Source organism: Dysidea avara, chromosome 6 (assembly GCF_963678975.1).
Source record: "Dysidea avara chromosome 6, odDysAvar1.4, whole genome shotgun sequence".
NCBI lineage: Eukaryota > Metazoa > Porifera > Demospongiae > Dictyoceratida > Dysideidae > Dysidea > Dysidea avara.
Window position 1 is genome coordinate 37,124,949 of NC_089277.1, and position 15,461 is coordinate 37,140,409.

Consider the following 15,461-nt stretch of genomic DNA (forward strand, 5'->3'; position numbering starts at 1 on the left):
CTTTAGTTGTCTAATACCTCCTGTCATATTATTATCTAATCCAAAACAGCCAAGCTGTAAAAAAAGTGTGCGGCCCTCAAAAAGACTATGGTGAAAAAAGATGTGAAATCCAAGGTGGCGGCCAAGAAATGGCTGTGATGGTAGGTTAATGGTAAAAATTTTAATAATGACAATTCAGGTAAATTTTGTGAAGCGGCACAAAAATTCACCTGAATTGTCGTTATTAAAATTTTTACAATTAACCTACCATCACAGCCATTTCTTGGCCGCCACCTTGGATTTCACATCTTTTTTCACCATAGCCTTTCTGAGGGCCGCACACTTTTTTTACAGCTTGGCTGTTTTGGATTAGATTTCATTTCTTTTTGTATTTGTATACCCCAAAGCCGGCCTATGGCCAGCTTTGGGACTTTTTTAACCAATGTTTTTTTTCTTTACTACAGGAAGACGAAAAGATGAAGTAGATGTACTTTAAATATTTTATCAGTAAATGTACAAATTATATTATATATAATACATATGTGATCGGATTTGCGAAAAGGGGTCTTCCACACACATCCAATTTTCCAACTTTGACAATTGATAACTTCAGATTGGAAAGAGCTATTGCCTTGAAATTTGGACAGTGGTGATTTCTTTGCAGCTGAACTCTCTACATGATAGTTTCTTTGTAGCTGAACTCTCTACAAGGTAATTTCTTCTAGCTGATCTCTCTACAGGGAGATTTTTTGTAACTGAACTATCTACAAGGTAACTTCTTCTAGCTGATCTCTCTACAGGGTGATTTGTTTGTAGCTGAATTCTTTACAGGTGATTTGTTTGCAGCTGAGCTCTTTACAGAATGGTTTCTTTATAGCTGAACTCTCTACAAAGTAACTTCTTCTAACTGATCTTTCTACAGGGTGATTTGTTTGTAGCTGAACTATCTACAAAGTAACTTCTTCTAGCTGATCTCTCTACAGGGAGATTTGTTTGTAGCTGAACTCTCTACAGGTGATTTGTATGTAGCTGAATTCTGTACAGGTGATTTGTTTGTAGCTGAATTCTGTATAGGTGGTTTCTTTGTAGCTGAACTCTCTAAAAGGTAACTTCTTCTAACTGATCTTTCTACAGGGCAATTTGTTTCTGGCAGAATTTTCTACAAGGTGATTTCTTTGCAGCTGAACTCTCTACATGATGGTTTCTTTGTAGCTGAACACTCTACAAGGTAATTTCTTCTAACTGATCTCTCTACAGGGTGATTTGTTTGTAGCTGAACTATCTACAAGGTAACTTCTTCTAGCTGATCTCTCTACAGGATGATTTGTTCGTAGCTGAATTCCGTACAGGTGATTTGTTTGCAGCTGAGCTCTTTACAGAATGGTTTCTTTGTAGCTGAACTCTCTACAAGGTAACTTTTCTAGCTGATGTCTCTACAAGGTAGCTAGTTTGTAGCTGAACTCTCTACATGGTGGTTTCTTTGTAACAGAACTTTCTACAAGGTGACTTCTTCTAGCTGATCTTTCAATAGGGTGATTTGTTTGTAGCTTCACTCTCTACAAGGTAACTTCTTCTAGCTGATCTCTCTACAGGAAGATTTGTTGGTAACTGAACTTTCTAAATGATGGTTTCTTTGTAGCTAAACTCTCTACAAGTTAACTTCTTCTAGCTGATCTCTCTGCAGGGTGATTTGTTTGTAGCTGAATTCTGTACAGGTGATTTGTTTGCAGCTGAGCTCTTTACAGAATGGTTTCTTTGTAGCTGAACTCTCTACACGGTTACTTCTTCTAGCTGATCTTTCTACGGGGCAATTTGTTTCTAGCAGAATTTTCTACAGGGTGATTTCTTTGCAGCTGAACTCTCTACATGGTGTTTTCTTTGTAGCTGAACTCTCTACAAGGTAACTTCTTCTAGCTGATCTCTATACAGGGTGACTTGTTCGTAGCTGAACGATCTACAAGGTAACTTCTTCTAGCTGATCTCTCTACAGGGAGATTTTTTTGTAGCTGAACTCTCTACAGGTGATTTGTTTGAAGCTGAACTCTCTAAATGATGGTTTCTTTGTAGCTGAACTCTCTACAAGTTAACTTCTTCTAGCTGATCTCTCTACATGGTGATTTGTTTGTAGCTGAACTATCTACAAGGTAACTTCTTCTAACTTATCTTTCTACAGGGCAATTTGTTTGTGGCAGAATTTTATACAGGGTGATTTCTTTGCAGCTGAACTCTCTACATGGTGGTTTCTTTGTTGCTGAACTCTCTACAAGGTAACTTCTTCTAGCTGATCTCTCTACAGGGTGATTTGTTTGTAGCTGAACGATCTACAAGGTAACTTCTTCTAGCTGATCTCTCTACAGGGAGATTTTTTTGTAGCTGAACTCTCTACAGGTGATTTGTTTGAAGCTGAACTCTCTAAATGATGGTTTCTTTGTAGCTGAACTCTCTACAAGTTAACTTCTTCTAGCTGATCTCTCTACATGGTGATTTGTTTGTAGCTGAATTCTGTATAGGTGATTTGTTTGCAGCTGAGCTCTTTAAATAATGGTTTCTTTGTAGCTGAACTCTCTCAAGGTAACTTCTTCTAGCTGATGTCTTTACAGGGTCACTAGTTTGTAGCTGAATTCTCTACATGGTGGTTTCTTTGTAACTGAACTCTCTACAAGGTAACTTTTTCTAGCTCATCTTTCTACAGGGTGATTTATTTGTAGCTGAATACTGTACAGGTGGTTTGTTTGCAGCTGAGTTCTTTAAAGAATGGTTTCTTTGTAGCTGAACTCTCTACAAGGTAACTTCTTCTAGCTGATGTCTCTACAATGTCACTAGTTTGTAGTTGAGCTCTCTACATGGTGGTTTTTTTGTAACTGAACTCTCTACAAGGTGACCTCTTCTAGCTGATCTTTCTACAGGGTGATTTGTTTGAAGCTGAACTCTCTACAAGGTAACTTCTTCTAGCTGATCTCTCTACAGGTAGATTTGTTTGTAGCTAAACTCTCTACATGATGGTTTCTTTGTAGTTGAACTGTCTAAAGGTAACTTCTTCTATATAGCTGATGTCTTTACAGGGTCACTAGTATGTAGCTGAATTCTCTACATGGTGGTTTCTTTGTAACTGAACTCTCTACAAGGTAACTTTTTCTAGCTCATCTTTCTACAGGGTGATTTATTTGTAGCTGAATTCTGTACAGGTGGTTTGTTTGCAGCTGAGCTCTTTAAAGAATGGTTTCTTTGTAGCTGAACTCTCTACAAGGTAACTTCTTCTAGCTGATGTCTCTACAAGGTCACTAGTTTGTAGCTGAGCTCTCTACATGGTGGTTTTTTTGTAACTGAACTCTCTACAAGGTGACCTCTTCTAGCTGATCTTTCTACAGGGTGATTTGTTTGAAGTTGAACTCTCTACAAGGTAACGTCTTCAAGCTGATCTCTCTACAGGGAGATTTGTTTGTAGCTGAACTCTCTATAAGGTGATTTGTTTGTAGTTGATCTCTCTGCAGGTTGATTTGTTTTAGCTGAACTCTCTACAGGCTGATTTGTTTGTAGCCGATCTCTCTACAGGGTAATTTGTTTGTAGCTGAACTCTCTACAAGTTTATTTCTGTGTAGCTGATCTCTCTGCAGGTTGATTTGTTTGTAGCCGATCTCTCTACAGGGCAATTTGTTTGTAGCTGATCTCTCTACAGGGTGATTTTTTTGTAGCTGACCTCTCTTCAGGGTGATTTGTTTCTAGCTGATCTCTCTACAGGGTGATTTTTTGTAGCTGACCTCTCTTCAGGGTGATTTGTTTCTAGCTGATTGCTCTACAGGTTGATTTGTTTGTAGATGAACTCTCTACAGGGTAATTTGCTTGTAGCTGAACTCCTTACTTTGTGTCTAGTTTGTAGCTGATCTCTCTACAGGGTGATTTGTTTGTAGCTGAACTCCTTACATTGTGTGTAGTTTCTAGCTGATCTCTCTACAGTGTGATTTGTTTGTAGCTGATCTCTCTACAAGTTGATTTGTGTGTATATAGATGATCTCTCTGCAGGTTGATTTGTTTGTAGCCGATCTCTCTACAGGTAATCTGTTTGTAGCTGAACTCTCTATAAGGTGATTTGTTTGTAGCTGATCTCTCTGCAGGTTGATTTGTTTTAGCTGAACTCTCTACAGGGTGATTGCTTGTAGCTGAACTCTTTACATTGTGTCTAGTTTCTAGCTGATGTCTCTACAGGGTGATTTTTGTAGCTGAACTCTCTTCAGGGTGATTTGTTTCTAGCTGATCTCTCTACAGGTAGATTTGTGTTGATTTGCTCATTGCTGATCGCTCTAAAGGTAATTGATTTGTTGCAGTTGAACACCCTGCAAAGTGTTTTGTTTGTAGCTGATCACTCTAAAGGGTAATTTGTTTGTAGCTGAACTCTCTCCACAGTGACTTGTGTGTAGCAGAATTCTGTGTAACTGAATTCTCTAGAGAGTGACTTAATTGTAGCTGAATTCTCTACACAGTGCATGACTTGTTTATAGCTGAACTTTCTTCAGTGTGACTTGTAATGTTCTGAATCTCTATAGTGGTATATTTGCTTAACTCTCCACATGGTGACTGTCTTCTTGCTGAACTGTCTATAAGATTAACTGTTTGCAGCTGAACTCCCTACAGAATAACTTGTGATGTAATAAAATTCTATATTGGAGTAAATAAATTAGCCGAATGCTCTATTAGGGTGACTGTTCTATTAGAGTATCTCGATCTCGCATTTGCTACACGGAGTTGGCTTTAGAATCATAACTCAGTGGTTTGTAATCCGATTCTTCTGTACTACTGCAAGGACTTTCTATGAAGATTATTCCAGCTATACACCGATTTTCAGCTCATTGCTCTAAGTGGTTTGCCTAGTAGGTGTGAAAACTAATACTTTTTTATTCATAAAAATCGATCGCGTAATTGTGACACAGGTTGGGTTTTGTGTCATATCTCCGTGATCTTTATCTCGATTCCTTTCAAACCACCAAAAGGCACTCCTACGATGGTTACTCCATCTACATAGCAATTTTCAACTCATTTCATGAAGCGGTTTACCCTGTAGGCGTGACAACAAATCGATCTTGTTTTACGCGAATAATCAGTCATAACTCCTGAACCATTCATCGGATTTGTACCAAAGTTGATGCTAGGATTTGCCTTTGGACTCCCTTTCTGTGTGCCAAATTTCAAGGCAATCGGAGTACGCGTTTGCTTGTTATAGCAATTTTTGCAAGTGTGCAAAAAGACGAAGAAGAAGAAAAAAAAAACGAAGAAAAAAAAATTAAACTTTGGCAGCTCGTATCTCGGAAATGGCTGGAGCGATTTCCTTCAACTTTGGAATGTAGACTCCCTTGGCTGGCGGGCAACTGTGTAGCAAATTTGGTTCCAATCAGATAAGTGATTACCGAGATACAAAGGTGTGAAAATGACGTTTTCGTTCTTCCTGTCAATATACTCACGGTGTGGCGCGCCGGCTTCTTGGGCCGCGCGACACACTACCGTGTGTCTTGATACTATAATACATACACTTGTTGTTCACCTCACAGGGATGACCCTGAACACTCTGATTGGTCGTAAAGGAGACCTGGAGTCCCAACAAGACTACTGGATAGTAGCCACATTCTTTGAGATCAGTGTACTAGCTGAGAACTATACTAAGACCAACAAAGCTGCTCTGTGTATGTTCAAGTTGAAACCTCCAGAATGGTCAGTGTAAATAATGTACAGGGAGTGTGTGACTAAATATTTTCTTATACATTGTTAGTATACCTCTGTCTCTTACACTGTACATGTTTCAAATGCTGTTAAACTCTACCTCTCCTCTACACACTTGTTTCTCAGTAATATGGCTATCACTGACAAAGCTAAACAATTATTATTGTCAAGAGACCAGGAGCTGCATTGCTACAATACCTCTTTGGTGGCCAGTTTACCTACAAACCTATTACGTAGTTGTTTTCCTTATGGGGCAAACAATTGTATTTTGTTGTACTCTGCTGTGGAAGTTTTCCAACTCACTAAATCTGTGGGAAGTAGGGAGCTAAATTCCAACTCATGCAGTAGTGGTTTGATGTCTAGCTACCATATAAAGTGTACCTACAGTATACAGGTTTGTACTGTTCTAAACATGTCCTTTACAGGTACTTGAAGTCAACAGTTAACAATATTCAGTTGATCAGTAAGTTCCGTGTTACTAGTGAAGAAGAAGTGGTTAGTAGGGAGAAGAGGTTGTTTGGCTTCTGGATGGAGTTCTTCATTGAAGCCATCAAACAGGAGTCATCTGGAACACAGTTCCCTGTATGTGTGCCTATCCATATGTCTACTTGTGTTGTGTGTCTGTATGTGTGTTTGTCCACATTGTTTTTGTGCGTTTCTGTGCATGTACATGTGTGGCTGTTACGTATGTCAGTTGCACGTCTACATTTAATGGCTACTTCTGATTCACCATCAGTGCATCACTTCATAAGTGACAAATTTGAAGTCTGCACATGTCCTTCTGAAAAGGTCTTCTCCTTATCCTTAAACCATGACCATGTATTGTGTTTTTGCTGTACTGTATTCATGTATAATATTCAGTGTTGACTATCTTCACACTACACTTTCTTCAGGTGTTGCTATTGGAGCCAGATAAACAATATCAACCATCCTACATCAGTATCCATAGTGCTGACTACTTCACTGATGCTGTAAGTAACCCTAGTATGATACGTACATACATCACTGGTACAGCTCTCTCTTATCAAAGTGTTTTTTGTGGCTTTGTAACTTCACTTGTGGCACTATGCCAGCTAGTATAACCACAAACAGATTAAATTATAGTTTAGAATGTTCTGTAGACAAGATGTGTATGTTTAGGGATAACACTACTAGTTATGCTACTGGTTTGTTCACGTGTATGTCAATTACTCTAATAGTACAATCACATGTAACTCAGTTATTCATTGTACTACTTGTAGAGAATAGATTTGTGGCCCCATGCTCCACCTGAAGATAATAAGTCTAGTGTGATCCATGAGTGGAAGTTCCCCTTCAATAACCTGCAGGTCTGTCTGTCCGTCAGTGTGAGTATACCCACTAGAAGTGTGCCGATAATCAGATCAGTTATAGGAGCATGGGTTCCCATAAATGTATGTATCGATCTGTAGCTGCTGCTTGTTTTACACAAGTTGCTGATTCGGTACCAATATGCAATAACCAAGCTGATATGGCCTTTGTTGTAGCAACACTTGTTTGTTGATTAAAGTCCCCTACTGTCTGAATTTAGAGTGCAAATTGTTAGAGAAAACTTATATGCTACCGTATTGCATCAGCTTTGTTTATTGGCTTGGTAATGTTATTTTATAAGAATATGAGCTAACAGTCATATGTGACTGGATTTGCGAAAACCCGACAATCACACAAGCCTAAATTTACAGTATAAAGCATTGAAAACAATGGATGAAATATTTGCGTATTATTGAAAAAATTCCGTAAATGTTTTGAATGCCTCTTTCTTAGTGAAGGAAGGTACTAACAATAAAAACCTGGATATCATCTTATTTGCCTACTCAAGAGGAGTTGGAAAATCGTTGTTTCGTTGCAGTAGACCCAAGGATAGGCAAGTTATGAGCATTTGTTTACATCACATCGAAGCAATCATATGTGATCAATTTTTCTTCATGAATTTCACCTCTCTATGCAGTGAAGAAAGGTGATAAAAGGACAAACTTACCCAGTAATCGATTCCCCTATCTAGTGTTGCACCGATAATCATAATCGGTTCAATAATCGGTATCGGCTGATATTGGCTACTAGCCGATTAATCGGTTTGATTAAATTAAAGCCGATGTTAATCTCCACTGTGCTGTGTAGTATAATGATGTGGGGGGAGGCTGGACATAAGTTATTTGGCATTTTAATTAAGTTATGTGTTGATGGTTTAGTGGTGACTACAAGCCATGCCCATTATAAACTGTCATGTTTTAGGCCATGCCCAACAGGGGAAGCAATAAAACCCGGAATACGGAATAACGGAACAGCGGAATAACGGAATAAGCGAAAATTACATTCTTAATATTTTACTACTATATATACAGTCTATAGATTGTTTGGCGATGGATAACTAACAGGTTAGCCAAAGTAGAATATTTCAGAGAAGATTTCTTAGGATGGAATGTTGTCACTAATAAATCCGGGCAGTTACTCGTGTGTGATGGCTGGTATCAGGAGCGTAGCTAGCCAGAAGGTGATGGAGGGGCAGGCATGCCCCCACGAAACGCTCAAAATAGTTCATGATTGCAAAAAGGGCTAATGACCCAATGGTGGGCTAGCCAACATACGGTGTTGTATTATTACAGCTCACACAACTAACTACGTAGCTACTTCAGTATTGATTGCTTATCTTTTATCAATGATTCATTCGTCGAGCATCATCGCACGCGCCACAACTGTACTCCAACAAATTCATCCACAGTCCGGTAGAGCTATTGTTAATATTTTAGCACTAATACAAGTTACTTTACGTTAGCCACAGCTTGTGTTGCAGTCCTAGCACACTGCTGAAAGGATGACATGTTCACTCACTTCACTCGGCGAAATTCAAATGCCACGTATTGCATGAAATCCCACCGGTCTTTCTTGCTAGCAGAACTTGTAAGCTTGTGACTGATCCAGGCCCGTAGCCAGGGGGTTCTGAAGAACCACCCTATTGGAATAGGCCGACTACACTGGCAGCACTGCCGTACAAAGATCTAGTGTGATCGACTCGAGAAAATAAACTTGGTAGACTACATTTAACACTTTATGACTTCATAGGCAGTAGGTTCTTAGCGTCATCTGGTCTCCTTTATCACTTGTGAGTTGTGACTCCTGCCGCGGAAAGGTCCTTTGAGCAGGTCACTCTTTAGATTCGAAATGCTCTATCACGTGAGTAATCTAGGCTAAATATAGAAGTGTGTCTCTAATATTTTCGTTCGGTGGATTCACGAGCGAGTTGAATGTTGTGTGTGCACGTTCACTAGCAACCCCTGGTGGTACCGCGTAGTAGCGCACGTAATTTAGTCATTTGCGTGTCAGTTTAATATTGGTAAGCTTGTGACGGAGGTTTTAAAAAAAAAACCACTATGGTGATGGGGGGGGCAAATGCCCCCCCTTGGCTACTACTCTGGCTGGTATAAGTAGCTGTAGCAGAAAGAACTTATAGTGTTGTAGCGATTTTGTAGTAAAGTGTATTAGAAAGTATTTTAGCTTAGTTAGATTATTCTAGAGTGGTTAGTGTTGTGCTAGTTCTATTTAAAGATCGCCCTGAGGATCGCCTTAGTGATTCTCTGTGGAATTGCTACGAGGTGAGTATTGTATAAATGCTATAGACTGTATATATAGTAGTAAAATATTAAGAATGTAATTTTCGCTTATTCCGTTATTCCGCTGTTCCGTTATTCCGTATTCCGGGTTTTATTGCTTCCCGCCCAACAGTAAACTGAGGTTTAGGTTTCTATGTAGTCTCAACCATATAGCAGTAGTAAAATGTACTTAAAACCTTGTCAACATGAGTAGCTTTTGCTTGTGGTATACATCTAACTTTATATTTTAGTCTAGAATGAGCTGTATATCAATGCTTATGTCACTAATGTGAGTCGTTTAATGATGAGGTTGAGAGATAGTGTTATTAGTGTATATCGGATCAGTTATCGGTATCGGCTGCTTAATATCGGTTATCGGAATAATCGGCTAATTTGGTTATCGGTGCAACACTACCCCTATCCATGGCAAACAAGATGGTGAAAATTTCAGTCCAGTACTTTAATCCGTTTGTAAGGTACAACCGTTTTAGTAAGCATCTGTAATTTACTTTCCCTATACTTGCTGTACAAATAGATTTTTCTACTTTGTAGGGATGTAACTCCAAAAATTATTGGCATGTGAGGCTGAATCTTTGCCAGAGGAACACTTGGCTAAGTAGATTATAACTATTTAATAAACAGGAATTCGAAAAATGCACTGCTGTGTCAGGTTTTTGCAGATCTGGTCACATATCTGTGCACCTTTGATACCTACACACGTTTGTGCATTGTGGTGTATCACAAAATTATTTATTAAGAGAAGTGTACTGGTATGCATTATAATATCATAAGAGTGAACCACCATATATTCAGTGGACATCTAAGAGCTGTTTTGAGAATATGTATCTAAACAGCTTTGTTGTACAATGAAGAATACTACTATAACAAGTACACGAAAAAATTTGGAATTTTCAACTAGAGTAGGGACGACAGTACATTGATAAAAAGTACTGAAACAAGTGCATAGGGGTAGTGAACAATACTAAAATACAGTTAAATAATAAGACGTGTTATATCCCTACTGTGCATTTCCATTATGGTATCTTAAGCACAGTGGGGATATAACACGTCTTATTATTTAACTGTATTTTAGTATTGTTCACTACCCCTATGCACTTGTTTCAGTACTTTTTATCAATGTACTGTCGTCCCTACTCTAGTTGAAAATTCCAAATTTTTTTGTGTACTTGTTTGTTAACTTTTTTATAAATAATTTTATTATAGCTGGTGACCCCACGCATACCGCATCTGAAAAGGCACCGCGTGCCCCAGCTATATCAATTATCATGTGAAAAGTGAAGTTACCATTACACTTCGTTGTCAGCTATGTTCAACCCGTTACACAGCATTTTAATCAAGAACTTGTTGAAAGCATTTCGGGTCGATCTGAAAGCTTGTTTGGGTTTAGTTTTACCTCACCAATGCTGCCTCATCATTGTAAGGGAAAATTGAGGCTGATGTTTGGGTGATATTATTTTGTGGGCCACGCCTACTCCTTTGTGGTCCCTACTATACAGTTACTATCGTACTGTATGATAAGCCCTACTCTACCTTTTACACATTCGTTAGCTATAACTTTGTTGACAATGATGTTACCAAATAAGCTATGCTTTTTTGTACCTGTCATAGGTTAGCTATACAGTACACATTGATCATTGTAGTGGGAATATGGTGAAACACAATAAGTAATTGTTGCACATAAGGACGATGCTGCTGGAGCGACTGACAACTGACAAGGAATTGTGACAAAACATTATATGCAGGGTTTCTATGAGATTATGCACTTAATACATTATTATTCATGCATTGAATTAGATATATGCGTTTTACATTTAATAGTGTTAACAGCTTTAGATAGTTATTTGACTATTCCAATCATGTATGTATATGGTTTTGCTGACTTGTGTAGACAATAATAAGCACATGCAAGGATACATAAAGAAGTGTTAATACTGTAATAGCGAAGAATGTGTTAGTCGCAAAGAAATGCGTTTAGAAACACAAGCAGTTAAACCTAGCTGCTAAACAACAAACACTAATACTAAACAAGATGTCTTATGTGTGTATCTTGTCGACGACGTACGATAGGTCCTGTATAAACCAAACGTCAAATCACAAACGTATTCTAAAAGTTTGGTGCGATAACACATGTATTCACAATGATTATGGAAGCCCTATTGATATGGAAGCCCTACTGATGAGCGATGGCCACGATAAAGAAGGATCAAAGGAAAATCAGTAAGCAATAGCGCATACATTGTAGAATATTTGAAATACTAAAAGTTTCATCTCCATGAAATTCGAAGCATTTCTGCCAAAAAAGTACTGTAAGGCTGTAGCTGTAACCAATTTTCCGCTACGCTTGACTGAACGCATCAGGCACGCAGGCAGTGAGGCAGTAGAAAATTCACGAAAATAATTTTTATTTTAAATTTCGTAGCACCTAATTGAAAATGCTTCTGGTCGTTCTGAAGGCATGTTTGGGCTTGGTTATACCTGACCAATACTGTCAAGTGGCCGTGAAGGGTTTGCAAAGATGATTTTGGCTTGATTTATCTTCGTAGACCACGCCCACATCTTCGTCATCCCTACCATACAGTACTATCGTACTGTATGATGAGTGAGCTTACTAAGAAAAGTGTTTTGTGTGCATGCATGCATGCGTGCGTGCGTGCGTGCGTGTGTGTGTGTAAAAGCCACAGCAGTACCCTCTTAGTCATCAAAGGGTTGATTAATAACAGGAACGTACACATAAGCACCAAATGCTACAGAAAGTATTCAACAATTGAATATTGTGTACACATAAGTGGTTGCACTGATAGTGAAAATTCAGTTTGAGACTTGTAATATACTCTATGGTACTGTTAATAGGAAATGTCCCAATTACAAAAAGGCTCATAGTTGCCACTAAAATATCAACTTGATTGGTGCTGTTCACATACGTATGTGTAAGGTGCAAGGGAGTAGGAAAATATTTAACTTATGGGTGCCCAGTGGTAAAGCTGAAGACAAAAAAAAAAAAGAATGTCTCGAGTGTGACTGCTTTATTACAGTCATTGATTGCTCTATTAGAATATCTCGATCTTTTCAGTAATATATAGTACAGTGTGCTGATACCCGTTATTTACACCACTGGAAATATTTATGGGTGCCCAAGCACCCGTGGCACTCATGCTTCCTACACCCCTGAGGTGGCCTACAGAAACTTTGACAGTTTCATTGAGTTGATATTCAGAAATTGTTTTTACTTTCCCTTCTCTGTTGGTTTTGTACACATTGAACCCTCAGTTATCTGAACCCCTTTGTTCTCAGGTAATGATAAAAGTGTTTGGATAAGTGAACTGATCAGATAACTGAGAGTCTACTATACACACATGACTATCATGTAAATACATAACTCATATCATCTCCCCATACAGCATATATCAGAAAGATACTCGTAGTGTGTTCCGCTATGTGTTACATCATTTTGCTGAAGACTTTCAAATGTTTTTCTCCTCCACCTCTCAAGCCCAGAGGTGAGCTGTAAATCATGTAGTGGATTGTGGAAAAGTTGTTAACAAATAAGTGCATGATACTGTTCATAATCATGTGAATTTTTTGTACAAAACCAGTGTTTCCACAATGTTAACTACCCATGCACCCTGCAGAGCAGAAGGAAAAAATTCAATGCTGTATAAAATCCAGAGGAGGTTGGAAGCGGTTTAAGCGCCGTTAAAATGAATTATGTTAAATGCTCGTTTTCTGTTATTAACTAAATCGTGTGGATGGTGTAACGAAGTGTGGAATCATTGTCTTGTTGAAGAATATACATACCTGGTTAGTGCAAGCGTACTACTTGCGAAAGTGTTTCATCAGTTTTGCCCTGAAAACTAAGTGGTTTTACAAAACAAAGTACATCATCGTAATGCTTACACGAAGTACAATCTAAATATCTAATGATCCCCAGTGACCCCCACTGTTCGCTAGTTTTGTATTGCGACTATTGAGGCTCACGTGAAATTCTTAACAGAGGTATGCAATTAACGTAATATTTTCGAGCAGCGCTTCCACCCTCCTCTGTATAAAATCATCCATCGTTTAGCTGATGTTCCAGATGATTGTTTAACTCCCGTTCCTTCCTTTTTACAAAGTGGGTATTTTAATCAATTAAGTACTAGTGTGAACAGTTTTAAATTTTACTTCTTCCCTTCAGTGATTAAACTATGGAATAATCTATCCCAGAACATTGTTAACACTCCCACATACACTGAGTTTTGTAATGATTTGGACACTTTTATAATTACACCTGTGCATCATAATCATACATGATTCCTGCACAGTACACAATATAATAATAATATAATAAAAAACAGAACACCTCCTTCAAAAGTCCTCAATATGTGGCGAGAAAACTGACCCTGATCACACTTCAGTAAATGGTTTTAAAGTTTTAACTTGAAATCAAAAGGCAGCTACGTATAGTGAATGCTCTAACTAATTGATGCATCTTTGATGTACGTAAATTTCATACATGCTGGAAAAGCATCCCAATTCCCTGTATGTTACATGAAACATGACTAGTACAATAGACTGACAACATGCATGTTTAGGAGGTCATGCAAGTCATTGTATATTGCATGTAACATGACATGGTACATGTACCATATTTTAAGTAGGGTAATTCTGTGTCCCTAATTCTGTCATTACACATTTGATGACATCACAGGTTCTACGATCTAGTGTCCACTATGATGAGTGAAGGAGGGAAAGCCCCTATTGACTCAGTCACTCACCAGGAAGACTTACAAGTGAGACCCTTATGTGGGGCTGAACACATCAACTTCACTTGTTGTATGCTTTTGAGTATTCATCCCATTTCGTTTGGGATGAATACACGCGAGCGAAATGGGTGTCACGCCCTTTAATTAGTGAGTTTTTTAATCCCTCTCACTAAAATGCTTGCTAAAATGATAGCAGAAAAAACATTTTCCCACAAAATGACATCAGTATACAGTATGAACAGATTACTATGGTTGTTGGGGCCATTCAGTGGAGGATGTCACAGATGAAAATCACGCTCCTCAACATCTCTTCCCTTAATCCCAGACATGTTACAGGTGCTAGTGAGTCAAACACCTCATCTGGGATGTACTAACATACAATTCTGTAGGCCAATCTCTAGTGTGATGTTTACATGTTTGCGACTGCTCTATTAGAATGTTTGTGGTCATACAGGTGGATAGGAGATTGACTGTTTTATTAGAGTATCTCAATTCTTTTTGAATACATACATCATGTCAAGGCAGTATACAGACACAATGTGGAGCTTATAAATCCCTGAAGGCCTTAAGCTGTAGCTCACAAGTGCAGGGTGGGCAGTGTGTGTGAACCTGAAAGTGTGAAGCACAAGTCCAGTGAGAGTATTATTGGGCCTGAGGGTGTATAGACTCCACATTGTACCTGTATAACTGCTTTAGACTGTATTGTATAATCAGTTGAAACTGTTTGTGCAATAACATCAACAAAAGCAGCTGTATCTTTCACAACTGTACTACCGCCATGGCAACTGCGCATGCTTACGTGACACAGTTAATCATCTTCTTTACATCACTGCGTATTAAGAATGCAGATACGTACATTTGGAAAACCTAGATTTTGTGCATATGTATGTATGTTAAATTGCGCCTAGAGTATTTGAGATTTATTACTCACCCAAAACAGACTATAGTAAATTGACACAGTCGGTCACTACACACTTGTTATCTCTACCACATCACACTGTAGTATGAGTATGAAGTGGACAGTAATGGTGACCGAGTGGTGTTGGGTAAAGGATCATTTGGAGCTGTCTACTCTGCCATTGATCTTGTCACCAAGAGAAAAATGGCCATCAAGGAAATCAGTGATACTGGGTAAGATTACGTCAGTCATAGAAATACACATGTCAGTAGTTGTACAGTGTATTTACTATAGATTTTTGTTATTGTAGAGATTTTCAGTCACTGGAGGAAGAGATCAGACTCCATTGTCACCTCCAACACAAGAACATTGTCTCCTACTATGATACACTGACTGAGAATGGGGTGTTTAAGATCTTCATGGAACAAGTTCCCAGCGGTAAGTTATAAATGTGACGTTTATTTGATCAGGAGCGCATCAAATAAGGAAAAATGTAACCCTGTACAC

The 15,461-nt window shown here is 38.5% G+C and overlaps 1 protein-coding gene across 1 annotated transcript in view; it reads left to right on the plus strand.

Annotated features, from left to right (window-relative positions):
- LOC136259453 (mitogen-activated protein kinase kinase kinase 15-like) overlaps window positions 1-15,461 on the plus strand; it is a 52,085-nt gene that overhangs the window by 13,010 nt on the left and 23,614 nt on the right. Inside the window, exons 9-18 of the mRNA XM_066052936.1 lie at window positions 5,520-5,679; window positions 6,114-6,270; window positions 6,582-6,659; window positions 6,930-7,016; window positions 10,923-10,970; window positions 12,606-12,619; window positions 12,713-12,811; window positions 14,002-14,083; window positions 15,060-15,187; window positions 15,265-15,392. Of these exons, the coding sequence (XP_065909008.1) occupies window positions 5,520-5,679; window positions 6,114-6,270; window positions 6,582-6,659; window positions 6,930-7,016; window positions 10,923-10,970; window positions 12,606-12,619; window positions 12,713-12,811; window positions 14,002-14,083; window positions 15,060-15,187; window positions 15,265-15,392 (981 nt within the window). The remainder of the gene's footprint in view (window positions 1-5,519; window positions 5,680-6,113; window positions 6,271-6,581; window positions 6,660-6,929; window positions 7,017-10,922; window positions 10,971-12,605; window positions 12,620-12,712; window positions 12,812-14,001; window positions 14,084-15,059; window positions 15,188-15,264; window positions 15,393-15,461) is intronic.